Source organism: Heterodontus francisci, chromosome 23 (genome assembly GCF_036365525.1).
Source record: "Heterodontus francisci isolate sHetFra1 chromosome 23, sHetFra1.hap1, whole genome shotgun sequence".
Taxonomy (NCBI): Eukaryota; Metazoa; Chordata; class Chondrichthyes; order Heterodontiformes; family Heterodontidae; genus Heterodontus; species Heterodontus francisci.
In genome coordinates, this window is record NC_090393.1 from 6055086 (window position 1) to 6074917 (window position 19832).

The window sequence follows — 19832 nt, forward strand, 5'->3', positions numbered from 1 at the left end:
GATGCTGGTTTGTGTGTGTGTGTTGAGCGATGCTGGTTTGTGTGTGTGTGTGTTGAGCGATGCTGGTTTGTGTGTGTGTGTGTGTGTTGAGCGATGCTGGTTTGTGTGTGTGTTGAGCGATGCTGGTTTGTGTGTGTGTGTGTGTTGAGCGATGCTGGTTTGTGTGTGTGTGTGTGTGTTGAGCGATGCTGGTTTGTGTGTGTGTGTGTGTTGAGCGATGCTGGTTTGTGTGTGTGTGTGTGTTGAGCGATGCTGGTTTGTGTGTGTGTGTGTGTTGAGCGATGCTGGTTTGTGTGTGTGTGTGTGTTGAGCGATGCTGGTTTGTGTGTGTGTGTGTGTTGAGCGATGCTGGTTTGTGTGTGTGTGTGTTGAGCGATGCTGGTTTGTGTGTGTGTGTGTGTGTTGAGCGATGCTGGTTTGTGTGTGTGTGTGTGTTGAGCGATGCTGGTTTGTGTGTGTGTGTGTGTTGAACGATGCTGGTTTGTGTGTGTGTGTGTGTTGAGCGATGCTGGTTTGTGTGTGTGTGTTGAACGATGCTGGTTTGTGTGTGTGTGTTGAACGATGCTGGTTTGTGTGTGTGTGTTGAACGATGCTGGTTTGTGTGTGTGTGTGTGTTGAGCGATGCTGGTTTGTGTGTGTGTGTGTGTTGAGCGATGCTGGTTTGTGTGTGTGTGTGTTGAGCGATGCTGGTTTGTGTGTGTGTGTGTTGAGCGATGCTGGTTTGTGTGTGTGTGTGTGTTGAGCGATGCTGGTTTGTGTGTGTGTGTGTGTTGAGCGATGCTGGTTTGTGTGTGTGTGTGTGTTGAACGATGCTGGTTTGTGTGTGTGTGTGTGTTGAGCGATGCTGGTTTGTGTGTGTGTGTTGAACGATGCTGGTTTGTGTGTGTGTGTTGAACGATGCTGGTTTGTGTGTGTGTGTTGAACGATGCTGGTTTGTGTGTGTGTGTGTTGAGCGATGCTGGTTTGTGTGTGTGTGTGTTGAGCGATGCTGGTTTGTGTGTGTGTGTGTTGAGCGATGCTGGTTTGTGTGTGTGTGTGTGTGTTGAGCGATGCTGGTTTGTGTGTGTGTGTGTTGAGCGATGCTGGTTTGTGTGTGTGTGTGTGTTGAGCGATGCTGGTATGTGTGTGTGTGTGTGTTGAGCGATGCTGGTATGTGTGTGTGTGTGTGTTGAGCGATGCTGGTATGTGTGTGTGTGTGTGTTGAGCGATGCTGGTATGTGTGTGTGTGTGTGTTGAGCGATGCTGGTATGTGTGTGTGTGTGTGTTGAGCGATGCTGGTATGTGTGTGTGTGTGTGTTGAGCGATGCTGGTATGTGTGTGTTTGTGTGTTGAACGATGTGTGTGTTGAGCGATGCTGGTTTGTGTGTGTGTGTGTTGAACGATGCTGGTATGTGTGTGTGTGTGTGTTGAGCGATGCTGGTATGTGTGTGTTGAGCGATGCTGGTTTGTGTGTGTGTGTGTGTTGAGCGATGCTGGTTTGTGTGTGTGTGTGTGTTGAGCGATGCTGGTTTGTGTGTGTGTGTGTGTTGAGCGATGCTGGTTTGTGTGTGTGTGTGTGTTGAGCGATGCTGGTATGTGTGTGTGTGTGTGTTGAGCGATGCTGGTATGGCTGCATTTCCTGATTGCTCTGGGTCGTTGGTGGTGCGTTTACAAATTAGTGGCTTGCTGGGCCACTTCATTAAGAATCAGCCATGTATTGTGACACTGGAGTCACGTGCAGATCTGGCCACAAAGTAGTGGAGGTGAACCAGTCAGCTTTTTAACCATAGCCTTCGTGGTGTCAGTCCATAAATTAGGAGATTTATTGAAGTCACTTTTGTAATTTGCTGTAGATTTCAACTTTCAATCTCTAGGTGCTGGTCCAGAACCATGAACACTCCATTTCTGGATCCTGCCCTGCTTCAAAGCAGAAATATTCGAGATATAAGAACATTCCAGGGACCCGGGTTCGATTCCGGGTACTGTCTGTGTGGAGTTTGCAAGTTCTCCCTGTGTCTGCGTGGGTTTTCTCCGGGTGCTCCGGTTTCCTCCCACAAGCCAAAAGACTTGCAGGTTGATAGGTGAATTGGCCATTATAGATTGTCACTAGTATAGGTAGGTGGTAGGGAAATATAGGGACAGGTGGGGATGTTTGGTAGGAATATGGGATTAGTGTAGGATTAGTATAAATGGGTGGTTGATGTTCGGCACAGACTCGGTGGGCTGAAGGGCCTGTTTCAGTGCTGTATCTCTAATCTAATCTAAATATCTCAATAAAACGTAGAAAATTCTTAGAGGGCTTGACAGGGTAGATGCTGAGAGGCTGTTTCTCCCTGGCTGGAATTAGGTGTCATATTTTCAAGATCAGGGGTCGACCATTTAGGACTGAGATGAGAAATCTCTTCACACATCTCTTCCCTTGGGGGCTGTGGATGCTTAAACATTGAGTATATTCAAGGCTGGAATAGTTAGAAGAAAAACAAGGGAAATGAGCAGGCAGGAAAGTGAAGTTGATGTAGAAGATCAACCTTGATCTTACTGAATGGTGGAGCAGGCTCAAGTGGCTATATGACCTACTCCTCCTATTTCTTATGTTGTTATGTATAAAATGCTGGGAACGCTCTGAAGGTCAGGCAGCATCTTTGGAGAGAGAAAAGCGTTAACATTTCAGGTTGATGACCTTTCAATTGTTAAAGATTTAGCAGTCTGTAAGCAAATACTGAGCCAGGGAAAGGGGAGCGGGTGGGGAAAAAGAGCAATAGGGAACGTTTGTGATAGCGTGGAGGGCAGGTGAGATTAAATGACAAAAGGGGATGATGGTGCAAGGCAAAATGGGGTTGGGAATGGGACAAGTAAAGAAAGAAAAGATGGGTCCGGAGGAGGTGTAAATGGGAAAAAGCAGAATCATCACCAACAGCTGCTGTGTGGATAAAAAGGAGATGGAGAGGATATTAAGGAGTAACCAGAGCGAGGGTAAGTAGGTAGCTCAGAGAGAATCACCAATATAGGCTTAGACTAAATGGCCTCTTTCTATGCCATAATATTTTTTGTATGAATGCAGCAGCTAAAGAGGTGGTAGAGCAGATCGCACTTTATTCTGTGATGTTGACAAATGTGTTTTCTGGAATTCTCTTTTAACAGAGAAATGTTGGATCATCCCAGTTTAAAACTATTGAGGATGAGCTGGTGAAGGCACTAGTGAAGGCTGAGTGTATTCCAGAGAATCACGCTGATGATATGAGGAAAATGTCCTTTCAAAGATGTGCAAGAACAGACAAGGTACCATTTGTAATTTCTCATTGAGATACTGAAGAGTTTTTGTTCATCTTGGTATGTTGGAGCGGTTCTATTGATCATAGCTACTGTGTAATGGAGCAGTGCTCAACTGTGAGATCCACTGTAGCTATTAATAGATGGTTTGTGTAGAAATTCTCATTTACACTTGAGTATGTTCCAACAGCTCTGTACTGTAAATCACAATGATAGCCAGTAATTATAGGAGCCTGGTCAGACTACATTTACAGTACTATACACAGTGCTACTCTCCAAACCATTAAACGAAAATAGAAGCATGGGAGAAAGTGCAGAAAAAGACTTACAAGGATGATACTAGAACTGAGAGATTGCAGCTATTGAGAAAGTGCAAACAAGTTGGAACTCCTTTTCTTTAGAAAAGAGAAGACTTCGAGGCGACCTGAGAGAGGTTAAAATTATGAATGAGTGGGACAGGGTAGATAAATACAAGATAGTTTTACCAATAAATCCTATGGGGAAATAAGGGGAAATATCTTTATCCAGAGAGTGGTTAGTATGTGGAACTCACTACCACAGGAAGTGGGTGAGGCTAATAGCATAGATGCTTCCCAAAGGAAACTAGATGAGTATATGAAAGAAAAGGTGATCGAGACATAACCTTAAATGCTGAGATGTGGTAGATGGAAGGAGACTCGTTTGGCATACAAATACCAGCACAGGCTAGTTGGGCCGAACGGCCTGTTTCTGTGCTCTACATTCTCTCTAATTCTTCAGATTGTTACTCTACTAACAATCTATTAAATAGAAGGCAAGAAGCATGTATTGAGTACTAGTATTCTCTGAATGAATTATTTTTAGACTGCTGGTCACTTAATTTGCAAATCAAATTCCATCACATTTTATGGTTGAGTCTGGCTCATCATACTTTGTAGTAATTAATCTCTGGGTGAAGTTTCTAATGCTTCTTTCGGTTCAGATTAGAGAGGGCAGGCGAGTGGCTTCTGCCAACCCTGCTGTGTAAGAGGCTACAAAGCAATGAGCAGTAGTGGCCCAGATTAACCTCTCTTCCCAACCTTAGCATGAGTTTGACTTGGGGATGATTCCCCTGTTTGTATCTGGATTCCTGGGCATGCATTTCACAGTCGTCCTGCTGGAACAGATTGGATATCCTGTAATTTTATTTTCATGAAGTGCAGCAGAAATATTGGGGATAATTTTAGCCGAACTCTCTGGGTGGGAATTTTGTGGGATCGGGTGGAATGCTGGTTTTATATCCTGCTCAGTGCTGCTCTCTGTTGACTTCTATGTGGTGTAAAACCAGCATTGCACCTGATCCTGTTAGTTTCCCCGTTGCCGGGGGATTGAATTAAAATGACCCTATAATGTGAGGAGATAAACTAGCCTTTTACTATGTTTAAATACAATGATATTTATTATTTTCCAGGGTGTTTCTGCTGCTGGTCAAATCGTCTCGCTGAAACTCTGGCTTATCGATAACCTAGTGGAGAAGATCAATGAGAACCTACCACAAGGCATTAAAATATTGGGTAGGTCTGCCTGTTGACTTTTGTTGCTATGGCATCCTGCTGTGAGAGTTTCAAAATGTACTGGCCTCTGTAAGAAATATGTGGGTAATAATTAATCTGGAAAGATGTGAAAGGCAGTGGTGCTTTGAAAATAAAAGTGGCAGAAAATATTAGTTGCCTATTGACTATCTGCAGCTACACAGCACTGTTGAAGACTCTCGCTCGATGGGTGACCCAAGTTTTGTTTAACATCATGGGCCTCGTAGGTGTTCTTATGTTCATTCACAAAGGTGTGGGTATCACTGACTTCTTGAACCGCTGTAGTCTGTGTGGTGCAGGTGCTCACGTAGTGCTGTTAGGTAGAGAGTTCCAGGATTTTGATCTAGCAATAATGAAGGAATGGCGATATATTTCCAAGTCAGGATGGTGTGTGGTTTGCAAGGGAACTTGAGAGTGGTGCTGTTCTGTGTGTGTGTCATTCAGTGGGTAGCACTTTTGCCTCTGAATCAGAAGGTTGTGGGTTCAAGTTCCACGCCAAGACTTGAGCACAACAATTAAGACTGAGACTCCAGTGCAGTACGGAGGAAGTGCTGCACTGTTGGAGGTGCCGCTTTTTGAATGAGACGTTAAACCAAGGCCCTGTCTGCTCTCTCAGGTGGATGTTAAATAGCCCATGGCATTATTTCAAAGAAGAGCAGTGGCATTATCCCCGGTTTCCCGGCCAAAAAAGTCTCAAAAACCAGATTGGCTGGTCATGTATCACGCTGATGTTTGTGGGAGCTTGCTGTTCGCAAATTGGCTGCTTCATTTCCTACATTACAGCAGTGACTACACTTCAAAAGTACTTAATTGGCTGTAAAGTGCTTTGAGATTTTTGGTCATGAAAGGCACTATATAAATGCAAGTCTTTTTTTTTCCCCCTGTGTGCCTGCTGTCCTTTGTCTTTCTTGTTGGTCGAGGTCGTGGGTTTGGAAGATGCTATTGAAGACACTTCGTTGTGTAATGTGAGCCCTCAGGACCACATATAAAGTTTATATCCATGCTTCTGTTAATTTACATACATCTCTAGCTAAATGACATTAATGGATCTTGGTGCATCAATTCAGGATTAATTCACCAAAACTGGGCAATAGCTCTTTCCAAATCTCTGGGCTCACAAAATTCATACAAGACATACAGCAAATAATAAATCACTGCAAATAAAGCTGACCCATCTGGGTGTCGAGGGCCAGATCATGAGGTCAGGTGTCCCCCAGGCAGCAGCTTATACACGTTGTTCTAGGTGAACCCTGTTGCAATTAAAAAGGCTTCTTGTGGTATTACAGTAGATTTGGTGTACTTCCATTCTGCAGGTTATCACAGAATCATTACAGTGCAGGAGTAGACCATTCAGCCCCTCGAGCCTGCTCCTCCCTTCATTAAGATCATGGCTGATCTACTACCTCAACTCCAGTATCCCATATCCCTTGATTTCCTTAGTGTTCAAAAATCTGTCCATCTCAGTCTTGAATATATTCAATGACTGAGCATCCACAGCTCTCTGGGGTAGGGTATTCCAAAGATTCACAGCCCTCTGAATGAAGAAATTTCTCCTCAGTCTTAAATGGCTGACCCCTTATCCTGAGACTGTTTCCCCCCCCGAGATCTAGACTCTCCAGCCAGGGGGAAACAGCCTTTCAGCATCTACCCTGCCAAGCCTTCGAAGAATTTTCTATGTTTTAATGAGGTGACGTCTTAGTCATCTTAATTCTCTTCATATTCATCCCATGAATCAATCTAGTGAATGTTTGATGTATCCCCTCTAAGGCACACATATCCTTCCTCCGGTAAGGAGACCAAAACTGTAGTCTTACCAAAGCCCTATGTAATTGCAGCAAGACTTCTGCACTCTTCTACTCCAACCCCTTTGCAATGAAGGCTTATGATTGATATTACTCCTATCAGCCCAGAGTGAGGTGCCACAGTATAGTGCTGTCGTTTTATTACTTAAACAGTGTGCTCGAACCTCCCTTGTGAACTGCTTCCTGCTACTGCATGTTGACTTTCTTTTCCCTGAACTGCCTATCCTTATTCTTAAAGTGCTGCACAATTTAATAAATGCTTTACTGAACTTGGAATACAGCATTAGTGACTTTCACTAGTTCAGGATATGTCAAACTACATCACAGCCAGTGAATTAGTCTCAACTGTGCAGATACAGGGATGAGCTGGACAGAGGATGATTTTCACCCAGGGAGGGGGCCGCAATGGGGCATTATTGTGCTCTTGTCATTGTCTGTTTCAGAGCCATTGAGGCAAAAGTCTACAAGCACTATATTGGTAAGGGTTGATGTGAGAAGACCAATTATAAGGAGAACAGCAGGGGGAGACAAAAGAAATCATGTTTCAGTATGACATGTTATGCAAGTTCCTAGTAGCATGTTCTACCTACGGATTGGTTTCCCCTGATGGTTCATTACTTTCTTCTTCAGGACTAAAGCGGGTAACTGGAAGATTCAACTCAAAGAACACCTGCGATGCTAGGACGTACTTCTACATGTTACCGACATTCGCCTTTGCCCACAAAGACCATGACCGGCAGCAGTATCGTCTCAGCAGCGAAGCACTTGACCACGTCAACAACTTGTTGGCCAGCTACAAAGGGACCCACAACTTCCACAACTTCACATCTGGGAAGGGTCCGAGGGACCCCAGCGCCAAGCGATACATAATGGAAATGTATTGTGAAGAACCTTTTGTGAGGCAAGGCATCGAATTTGCTGTCTTGAAGGTCAAGGGTCAGAGTTTCATGATGCACCAGATAAGGAAGATGATTGGTCTAGTGATCGCTGTCGTGAAAGGTTATGCACCAGAGTCCATAATGGTTCGGAGCTGGGGCGAAGAAAAGGTTGACGTGCCAAAGGCTCCAGGACTGGGGCTTGTGTTGGACACGGTCCATTTTGAGAAGTACAACAACCGTTTTGGTAATGATGGAGTTCATGAGGCCTTGGAATGGCATGATATTAAGGAACAAATTATGGCATTTAAAGAGGATTACATCTATCCTACCATTATTAAGACTGAAATTGAGGAGCAGTCAATGGCTAGTTGGTTGAGCACTCTACCGATCCATGACTTTAGTGCCACAGCATCAGGAGTTCAGTTAATTGAGAATCACTCGAAGGTAATAACTACAATCTATTCTTTTAGTAAAACTTTTACAACCGAGAGAAATGGTAACAAGATGAGTTTTTTTTTTAATTGGGTCTCTGTTTAACCCAATAGCTTTCAGTGATTTGGAATATTTTTGCCAGGAACTTTCAAGATATTATCCACCATGATTGACAGGGGCCACTACAACCACCCACAAACTGCATGCTGATCTGGTACACACAGAAGGCAGCTCACCACCACCTTCTTGAAGGCAATTAGGGATGGGCAATACCTCGCCAGCGACCCCCACATCCCACATACGAATTTAAAAAAAAAGAAATGCACAAATACAAATCGAACGCTGGTACCTGAGCACTGGTTTTAAATGTCAAAATAGTTGTTTTACTTTGATTTTTATAAACCTCATAAATTGGCCATTATCAAAAGTATGAAACACTTAACTGTCCTGTTATTACCAGCATGATTCTCATGTTGTATATGGATCAAAATTCCCCTCAATTACAAGCAAGGTGGCATTGGAAATCTATTGAGATTTTCAAGGTGATGAGAGGTTTTGGTGGAGTAAGTAGGGGAAAAAATATTCCCTCTGGTGAGTGGGTCAATAACTGGACATCATGGATTCAGAATCATTGGGAAAAGATCTGGGGGGGAGTTAATGAGAATTTTTTCCCTAAATTGTCAGGATCTGAAATGCTTGGCCTGTAAAGTTGGCGGAAGCTGACTCCATAAATAATTTTAAAAGGGAGTTGGACGGGGGAACTTGAGACTGTGGAACTTACAGGGTTACAGAACCACTAATATTTCAATTTTCAGACCTAGATTGATAGTTCAATAGAGGAGTAAATAATTCTGAGCCACTGCAAGGTTTTCTGTGATGGGCAGGAAGGTTTTCTTGCATGCACTTGAATGGCAAATGAAAATTACCTTGAAGAGCAATGCTCTGGCTTTTCTCTTATCCTTTTAAATTGAGATTGTCTAGTGAGTGTATTCTGAGCAATATGGCTCAAACATGTACAAGTGGGATGCTCTGTCACTGATGAGGGAGAGGTCATGCCAATTTGGGGTAATAACATTTGAGTGTCTCAAGCTTTTGCACAATGTTAAAGCATTACTTTTTTGTATTCTCGCCCTCTGCTCCCATTGATATGCATACAGTAAGCTTAGTCCAGTAAAAACACTAAGGTTTGATTACTGCACTGTAAAATGTGATGATTGATTTGGCAGATATTTGAATTTGATTGTTTTGCCATCAGTTTTTAAACATTTGCACTAATTTCCTCATCTTTTATTAAAAAAAAAAGTCTTGCCAGATGCAGGAAGTGTGTGATAATCTTTGGAATCTCTTTATTCATTCTCGGGATGCGAGCATCACTGGCAAGGCTAGCATTTATTGCCCATCCCCAGGTTGTCCTGAGAAGGTGGTGGGGGGCCTTCTTGAACCACTGCATTCCCATGTGGTAAAGGTGCTCCCACAATGATGTTGAGTAGGGAATTGCACAATATTCAACCCAGCGCAGGTGAAGGAACAACCTGTCTGCAGCCTTTGACACTGTTGACCACACCATCCGCCTCCAACACCTCTCCACTCTCATCCAGCTGGGTGGGACTGCTCTCACCTGGTTCCATTCTTAAAATTCTAATCATAGCCAGAGAATCACTTGCAATGGCTTCTCTTCCAGCTCCCACACCATTACCTCTGGTGTCCCCCAAGTATCTATCCTTGGCTCCCTCCTATTTCTCATTTACATGCTGCCCCTTAGTAGCATCATCCAAAAACACAGCATTAGTTTTCGCATGCACACTGATGACACTCAGCTCTACCTCACCACCACCTCTCTCAACTCCACTGTTGCTAAATTATCAGACTGTCTATCCCACATACTGGATAAGCAGACATTTCCACATATTAAATATTGGGAAGACTGAAGCCATATTTTTCAGTCCCCACTCCAAACTTTGTTCCCTAGCTGCTGACTCCATCTCTCTCCCTAACAACAGTCTGAGATTAAGCCATTCTGTTCATAACCTTGGTGTCACATTTGACCCCGAGATGAGCTTCTTCCCACATTCCGACCATCACTAAGACTGGCTATTACCATCTCTGTAACATCACCCGACTTTGCCCCTTGTCTTAGCTCATCTGCTGCTGACACCCTCATTCATGCCTTTGTTACCTCTCGACTTGACTATTCCAACGCACTCCCGGCTGGTCTCCCACATTCTACTCTCTGTAAACTTGAGGTCATCCAAAACTCTGCTGCCTGTGTCTTAACTCGTACCAAGTCCTATTTTCCTATCCCCTCTGCACTCGCTCACCTAGATTGGCTCCCGGTCAAGCAAAATCTTAATATTAAAATTCTCAACCTTGTTTTCAAATCCCTCCATGGTCTTATCCCTCCCTATCTCTATAACCTCCTCCAGCCCCACAACCCTCCGAGATATCTGCGCTCCTCTAATTCTGGCCTCTCGTGCATTGCCGCTATTAATCGCTCCACAATTGGTGGCCGTGCCGTCAGTTGCCTAGGCCCCAAGCTCTGGAATCCCCTCCCTAAACCTCTCCGCCCCTCCATCTTGCTTTCCTCCCTGAAGACCCTCCTTAAAACGTACCTCTTTTGTCCAAGCTTTTGTAATATATCCTTTTGTGGCTCATAGCCATATTTTATTTTATAATGTTCCTGTGAAGTGCCTTGGGATGTTTTATTACGTTAAAGGCGCTATATAAATATAAGTTGGGATGGTGATTGTGTTGGAGGTGATGGCGTTCTCATCCATTGCTGCTCTTGGCCTCCTTGGTGGTAGAGGTCAAGGGGGAGGGATGTTGAAGCGACCTTGGTGAGTTGCTGCAGTGCATCCTATAGATCGTATATACTGTAGCTGCAGAGGGCCAGTGGTGGGAACGGCAACTGTGGAGTTCAACGCCACGAGCACTGATTGAGTGAGTGGGCTGCTTTGTCTTGGATGCTGTTCAGCTACCTGAGTGTTACAGCTGCGCTCATCTAGGCAGGTGGCGAGTATCCTGTCATGCTCCTCACTTTGGATGATTTGTATATTTTGCGTAAAATGTGGGATGATAGTCTGGACGTTTTGTTGATATTTCCGACCCGTTGCAGTTCTGTGGCTCGTGAGCCAGGCTAAGAACTGATGAAAATTGCTCTGTCAAGCAATCCTTGAACTTATTGGTACATTTAATTACTTTAAAGCTGGACTTCACATTTGCCATTCCAGTCCTACAGAAAGAAAGAACTTGCATTTCTATAGCGCCTTTCACAACCCCAGGATGTCCCAAAGTATTTTACAGCTAATGAAGTACTTCTTGAAGTATTGTCAGGGTTGTAAGGTAGGGAATGTTGCAGCCAATTTGAACACAACAAGCTTCCACAGACAGGATTGTGACCAGGACTGGATCATCTGCTTTAATGATGGTGGTTAAGAGATAAATATTGGCCAACACACTCTGCCTGTCAATGCTGTTTTCTCCTTACCCGCTGTTGGATTTGCAGCAGCGATGCTCTGATGGTTTTTGAGTGGGTTGTGGTGATTTGCTGTGGTCATATGATGAGCATTACCATCCCTTTTCCCCACTCAAGCCATGATACCTGTCATGGCTCTGGCTTAAAGCTTGCAAAAATTGAACCAATTTATAAACTATTAATACATGAAGATCTCCTCGTTGAAATAATAAATTAAAACCTAACTTTTTTACATTATGAAAAATGAAGTCCGTTTTCCCTAACTATATTGAGTTTACATGTTTCAGGAATTGACTCAAAAATGTTTTTGTTCCCTGCCCCGCCCCCACCCCTGGTTTTGGTTTCAGAAGGTGAATGAAGATTTGGATGAAGGCAGTAACGGTGGTGACTCTGACTGAGCTGCTCACTTGGGCTGGACATTCGAACACAGTTCCTCAGCCAGCCAGCGGGAACCGAGGATGAAGAAGACAGGCCAACAGTTGGGAGGTCCCCCTGCCGGGTGGTTGAATAGACCTCTCTGGAAAGTGAGAAGGGACCCCTGATAAGTTTTTTTTTTTTGAAATTTCAATCTTTTTCTTTAAAGGACTATTTACTTTGGGATGTATCGTTTCCCTTGGCTTTTTTATGTTTTTAATTATTGTTAAGGTGGAAGTTTTAAGGAGCAGTAAAATTGGAAAAGCTTGTTCGCTATTAAATCTGTTGCCCCGTTTTACTCTGCGGGGGGGGGGGGTGAAATGTGAGACATGGGGAAGGATACAGTACAGGAAGAGGTCATTTGGCCCATTGTGTCTATACTAGCTCTTTGAAAGAGCTGTCCAGTTAGTACAATTCCCCTGCTCATAGCCTTGCAAATTTTTCCTTTCAAGCATTTATCCAATTCCCTTTTGAAAATTACTACTGAATCTTTGTTTTATATAAAAATTTCAGCTGACTGTGGGAATTAAGCGGACAAATTCCATTTAGCTTTCAACCTTCACTGTTGCTCCAATAATCATGTCTTACATTTATGTTACTTCCACATTTTGGTAAAATAATGAATCTGTGAATTGCTGCCGCAGTACATCAGTACATTAACACAGTCACAGCTTTATTGTATCTTAATTTCAGGATTGTGTCGCTGTGCGGCATTTAAGCTGATGTATTTATTTAAAAATAATAAAAGTGAAGGAAGTTCATCCAAAATACATCCATAATTTTTTTTGAACATGCTGTTTTAATCTTTTTCAGGAGATTTTATTCTAAAGTTTAAAGTCTACATCTTTGTACAGTAACGGGAGAAGGCCATTCAGTCCATAAAGCATCGATACGTTCATGGTTAATTTGTACCTCAACTCAATTTTCTCATGATACTCTTTCCCAACAAAAATCTGTTAATCTTGGTCATCCACAGACCGTCTGCTACATCCAGCCTGTCCCACGCGATTGAGATACCTTATATACATTCTCCGCCCCACCCAAAACCATGTGATCTCATAGGCGAGGCTATAAAGCAGATTTAAAAACCCAGGCCAATTTGGGGAAAAAAATCTTGCAAATTCCTCTCCCTCCACTCCCCCCCCCCCCCCCCCCCCCCCCCAATCGAGGTGATCAAAACTATTCCAGGAGATCACTCCATTTCCAATAATTCCTTGTAGTACCTATCCTTTTTGTTTTTGAGGTGCTCTCCACTCCGACCAGAAACAGGTCCAGCTCTCGTCCAAAGGAATTCGGCGATTGGCAGCCATCGCAAGAGCCAACAGCCTGTTCCGGGGTAAATTACAGGAAGCTACTAAATAGTACTGAGTTTACACAGGGCTTGCATCCTGCAGCTGTGATTCTGATCCAGCAGCTGAATACAAACCTGATAGACAGAAGTAGATTTCACTCCAGTTGGTAAATTGGTTCGCACTCATCATATCTCTGAATTTTCAAATTGGTGAAATGTTGCCTCGGGCGTTGCAAAAATTCACCAGTGCTTGTCCTTGTAATTAAGTTTTGTGTGTAGAGCACACCATACCAAGCATCTATTTCACACCCAGAGTGTCACACCCATATTCTGTAGTTGGAAAAATAACCTATCTGGTTTAAATTGTCACTATCTGTTCAGTTAACCATGTTGATTTGTGAAAAAAAACAACAGGTAGGGAAAAGCGAGCCCAACCAATCATGAGCAAGGAACAGCCACAATATCAAACAATACGAGAAAGAGCATTGAATACAAAATGAATTGCTGAATATTTTTCAAAGCTGGCTTGGCTGCCTTGCTCTCCAAAACCCCTCTGTCCACTCTATCCATTCTTTGAAAGAGCTATCCCATTAATCCCACTCCCCGGCTCTTTTCACATCGCCTTGCAAATTTTTCATTTTTAAGTATTTATTCAATCCTCCTTGAAGGTTACTATTGAATCTGCTTCCACCGCCCTGTCAGGCAGCGCGTTCCAGATCACAACAACTCTCTGCATTTATAAAAAAAAATTATCATCTCCCCTCTGACTCTTTTGCCAATTTCCATAAACCTGTGTCCTGTGGTTACTGACTCACCCACCGGTAGTAACAGTTTCTCTTTGTTAGATGTAGTAATATATGTAAAGTTACTTTGATAATTGGTGAGAAACTTTATTGCGCAAGGGTCTTGAACTCCTGTTTTTCTCTTAGTTACCCAATGTACTATTGCTAACGTGCAAGGAATGTGAGGAACACAAAACTCAGTGGGTACAGACTGTGAATTCCTGTTTAAAAAAAGCAAACTAACCCAAAGTAGCAAACATAGAAATTAGGAGTAGGAGTAGGCCATTCATCCCTTCGGGCCTGCTCCGCCATTCAAAAAAGATCATGACTGATCATCTAATTCAGTACCCTGTTCCTGCTTTCTCCCCATATCCCTTGATCCCTTTGGCATTAAGAAACATATCTATCTCCTTCTTGAATATATTTAATGACCTGGCCTCCACTGCCTTCTGCGGTAGAGAATTCCACAGGTTCACCACCCTCTGAGTGAATGGTGGTGAACCTGTGGAATTCTCTACCGCAGAAGGCAGTGGAGGCCAGGTCATAAAATATATTCAAGAAGGAGTTAGATAAATGGTATACCCCGTATCCTGAGACTGTGACCCCTGGTTCTGGACTCCCCAGCCATTGGGAACATCTTCCCTGCATCTAGGTGGGTTGAAGCTTCTTAACTTTGGGCTTTTGAGATGCTCAGCTACAGAAAGACATACCCTGGAGACCAGAGTCCATTAATTCTGCTACTAAAGTTCACTTTGTACTGAATCCACACAAGCTCTGCTTGTCCACTGAAGATTGTTGAACTGTTGCAATAAAACATATGCTATGCTGAATTTAGGCTATGTTGTGAGTTACAAAGAAACTTTGGTTCCAGATGCTGTATCATAATGTACTCAAAGTATAAATATGTGGATGTCACATGATATTCCAAGTTAACTTACTAGCTTTACAAACTGAACTTTTGTGTGTTTGGATTCAAATCATTGGTATCTTCCTAATGATCTTTGCTGATATCCTTTTATTCCCAGTCTTCCTTTATCCTTCTCTGGTCATCCTTGTATGATGGTATATTAGTCTATGGGAAGCTGGTAATGAATCTGCTTGTCTTCACTTCATAAGCATCATGATGGAAGCAACCAAGAGTCCAGTGAGAATGTCAGATGGGTTGGGTGTCTTGCTGTTGAACCATCAAGCTCACTTTTGATGTCTGTACTCCATATGACTTTGTTTATGATATAGTCCATGACTGTATTGAATAAAGGTTAGGGGTTATACTTTGATGCTGAAATGCAAACCAGTTGGATTGCATTGTTAACTTCCAACCCTTGTTCTTTTTTCCTTCACTCTTAACTAAAGGTTTTGTTCTCTCATTTATCTCCTTTGTTGTCCTGCAATCTCCTGAGTTCTTAACGCTTCACCCTTGAGCTGTTCCTGATCAGTTTCTGTTTACCTTGAGATTTGTTCCATAATATTAACGTGTTCCACACAAGCCAATTGGAAGTTTGACTCTACTTCGTTCCATTATGTCGATGGATATCAAGGAAAGGTTAGGGCTCCATTTGTATCCAATGCAATCAACATGTTGAGTACATTTGTTCCTGGAGAGAGGATTTGGAAAAGCCCCTTGCTGTTGCTGAGGAGAATGCTAATTTTACCCATGCCAAATCAACATGAAAACTAACCAAAAATAGAGCCACGCATCAATAGGAGTTCATTGGAAGATTTTGACTCAGAAATTAGTTTGCAAAGTAGCCACAAAGTAATGTGAAGATTTCATCAAAGTGCTGCTTTGGACTTGAGTTCAAGTTAATGCCATTTACAAAAGCCATCTTCTGGCTAAAGCTTGGATATTGTGTTCGGAATAGAAAATCAATGCTGGAATTAAGATACATCCATGTAGAAGCAGTGCGTGGCCAGAAACTGATGTTTAGAAATGAAGATTCAGAATGATGTTACTAGAACTGAGAGGTTATAGTTATCATGATAGATTTAACAGTTAGGGTCTCTCTTCTCCAGACAAGAGAAGGCTGAAGGGTGACCTAATAGAGGTCTTCAAGATAAGCCAGGTAGACGTTGAGAAGATGTTCTCACTTGTAGGTGAGACAAAAACTAGGGGCCATAAGTATAAGATAGTTGCTAATAAATCCAATAGCTAATTCAGGAGAAAAGTCTTTAGCGAGGGAGTGGTGAGAATGTAGAACTTGCTACCACAAAGAGTAGTTGAGGCAAATATCATATTTGTATTTAAAGGGAAGTTAGATAAGGACATTAAGGAGAAATAAATTAGAAGCACATGCTGATAGGGTTGGCTAAAGATGGGTGGAGGAGACTCGTGGAGCATGAATGCCAGTATGGAGCTGTTGGACTGAAGGGCCTATTCTATGCAATAGACGGAAAGAAATTTGGGAACAATCTGCTCCCATTTTAAGATTTGTATTTCCATTGAAATGTTAACAGCTAAAAAAAAATTTATCATCTAGATTAGAAGTTCTCATGGGGGGGAATTCTGCGGCTACCTGGGGGTCCGCATGAAGGTTTCAAGGTGTCCTCCAAAAATAATGACATGATGTAGATCCTCATTTGTAAGTGGAAAATCCTATCTACAACTCCCCGAATCGGTGACACCATGACTTCATATCTCCCCGGCGACAGGATGTGTCTTTTTTTCAAAAAACTTACCAATCTTCTATATTTCCCTCGGTGATTTCTTTTTCTCCACAGCAAAGCTGTTTCGATTGTGTTTTGAATATGGAAAATAAAATTTTTCCCATTTCCCACCCCCAACACTGCATTTGCTGCTTCCTGTAATTTTATCAAAACCCATCCATCTCTGCTTTTAAAAGTGGATAAGGTTTCAATTAGTTGTAACCCTTTTCAAACTTGCTTTAAACATGTGCATGTTTTTATCAATCATTTTCTTTGGTGAGGTGGAATGTCCAATTTCCCCTCCTTCATCCATCCATTCAGCTCATTGCTGACCATTTCAACATCTTAGAATTTCCTTTCGTGAGAAAAAAACACGGAGCAAGTCAAATAAACGGTTGTCTTTTATCTGCCAATCAGTTTTAATTCTTATTTCCCCAATGTCCGGCTGCTGTTATATTGTTTTCCAATCCAACCAATTATTCTTTTTGCAGATTAAACAATTGCACCTTTAATTTTCTTTCACTGCTGTCTGAGTAACGAACATGAGCAGCTCTTCCTGAGTGTATTTGCATCAGGGTGTGTCCATTAAACACTCTTGACTACGTATAAAACATATGTACAATAATAATGACAGGACGTAACTAATGGTACAGACAATGGTAGATGTGGTATAGGCACTCTTGGGTTCATGGGCAAGCTATGCAAATGGCTTTGAATTAGTTTGCTTTTATTAACGGTTGTGTGTGTATGTGTGCGTGTAGGTTAGACTTCATTTTTGCATAATTTTAGCAACAAAAATCAAAGTAGTGAGACAGTCTAGGCAAAACAATGCTTTGCAACACATCTTGTTATAGGGGATGTTGTCACTGGCAACATGTGTTGCATGATACATGTAGATACGTAGCGAATATATAGGCCTCCACTGATGAATCACTGGGTAAATGCACTAACCCAATGAGATACAAGCAGAGGAATATCCTGATTAGATCCCTGAACTGTGCTCAGTTAGCCATCCTGAGTCAAATGGCATGAAGAGTTCCTCCAAGATTGATTGGAAAGGCAGAATAAAGTTAACCAGGATTCCCAATCCTGATTGCCGGCCTCTGATCCCTGCAGGAAAGTGCACGTGTGCAGACAACACTTGAAGCAGGATCAGGTTTGCTATAGTGCAACTGAATACAGCACTGCCTCTTCTACAGCGCTGCAAGTGTTGGTCCCATTTGATACAACCTGGATTTTCAGCAATGATACCAATGAAAACAAAGTACCAAGCCAGGATGAATATTGAGCATAGCCGTGTGTGCTTGTCAAAGATACCTCCGCATCTTGATAGAATTGTCGCCTAGCATCAGCAGCAAGTTTCACATTAAGTAAAACAAAAATAATAAATTTATGTTTAATAGTATAATTTTTATACAAAAATAATACTTGTCTTACAGGGTGTCCATGGACATTTTATAACATGAGAGGAAGGCCTCAGAAGCAAAAAGATTGAAAATGCCTGGTTTGGATGAATATTTTACATCTGAAAGGCCGGTTTACTGCTGCCAGGTTTAAATATTCAGACTAAATAGAGGGATTGAGTCCACTTAGCTAATTTTATCAACTTCACTTTTCATACTAATGGTCACTTTAATCCATTCAATTATGTAAAATCAAAATGGCCTTGGAATCTATTTTGCTCACTTACTTGTGAATAAGATGCTTTATTTAGGCAATAGGAACCATTTTTTTCTGTGCCTTTCTGTATATGAATCATACAGTCGCTTACAGCACAGAAAGAGGCCATTTGGCCCATCGAGTCCATGCCAGCTCTCCACTGAACTATGCAGTCAGTCCCACTCCCCAGCTCGATTCCCGTAGCCCTGCAAGTCTATTCTCTCAGTCGGCCATCCAATTTCCTTGAAGTCATTGATCGTCTCCGCTTCCACCACCCTTGTGGACAGCGAGTTCCAGGTCATTACCACCTGCTGCGAAAAAAAAGTGCTTCCTCATATTCCCCCCTGCATCTTTTACCCAAAACTTTCAATCTGTGTCCCCTAGTCCTTGTACCATTTGTTAATGGGAACAGTTTTTCATTAAGTTATCTAAACCTGTCATAATCTTGTACACTTCTATTAAATCTCCCCTCAATCTCCTTTGTTCTAAGGAGAACAAAACCAGCTTTTCCAACCTTATAATTAAAATTCTCCATCCCTGGAACCATTCTGGTAAATCTCCTCTGCACCCTCTCAAGGACCCTCACTCATCCTGAAGTATGATGACCAGAACTGGACACAACACTTGATGAATATGCATCCCCAGGTCCCTCTGCCTCTGCACACTCTTAGAACTGTGCCACTAAGTATATATCACCTCTCCCTGTTCCTGCTGCCAAAATGCATCATCTCACATTTGTCAGTATTAAATTCCATCTGCCACCGCTCTGCTCATTCTGCTAACCTATCTATGTCCTGTTACAGGCGATTCACTCCTCTTACTGTTTGCCGCACCTCCAAGTTTGTTATCGTCAGCAAATTTTGAGATTTGCTCTGCATTCCAAGATCCAAGTCATTTATACACATCAAAAAAAGCAGTGGTCCCAGCACTGATCCTTGGGGAACACCACTGTCTACCATCCTCCAGTCCTAAAAGCAAACATTTACTACAACTTGCTGTTTTCTTTCCTTGAGCCAATTTTTTTTTTAATCCAGTGGGACACTAGCCCTTTTATTCCATGAGCTTCAATTTTCTTAACCAGCCTTTTATGTGGTACCTTATCAAATGCTTTCTTAAAATCCATGTAAACATTATCTACTGCATTCCCTTCATCAGCTTTCTCTGTTACTTCATCAAAACATTCAATTAGATTTGTCAAGCATGATCTGCCTTTTACAAATGCAAGATGACTATCCTTAATTAACTCAAACCTCTCTAAGTTTCCATTGATATTTTCCCTGATTATTGTTTCTAAAACCCTACCCACCACTGATGTTCAACTAACTGGCCTGTCATTGCTAGGAATGTCCTTACACCCTTTCTTGATTAAGGGGGTCACATTTGCCACTCTCCAATCTTCTGGCACCTCCCCCGTATCCAGGGAAGGTTGGAAGATTATGGCAAGCCCTTCCGCTATCTCCATCCCCACTTCCTTCAGCAACCCGGAATACAAGCCATCCGGACCAGGTGACTTACTTACCTACCTTAAACACAGTCAGCTTTTTTAGTACCTCCGCTCACTCTTAAATCTTATCCTATCCATTGCCTCTACTCTCTCTGTTTATACTGATATTTTATCAGCCTCCATTTCCTTAGTGAACACCGATACAAAGTACTCATT

General features: G+C 42.4%; 1 protein-coding gene across 1 annotated transcript in view; it reads left to right on the forward strand.

Moving 5' to 3' along the window:
• Positions 1-12886, forward strand: part of pus1 (pseudouridine synthase 1) — a 70298-nt gene extending 57412 nt beyond the window's left edge. The window contains exons 3-6 of the mRNA XM_068054600.1: positions 3121-3258; positions 4679-4781; positions 7232-7923; positions 11731-12886. Coding sequence (XP_067910701.1) covers positions 3121-3258; positions 4679-4781; positions 7232-7923; positions 11731-11781 — 984 coding nt within the window. The 3' untranslated portion in view covers positions 11782-12886. The remainder of the gene's footprint in view (positions 1-3120; positions 3259-4678; positions 4782-7231; positions 7924-11730) is intronic.
• Positions 12887-19832: the final 6946 nt, after the last annotated feature.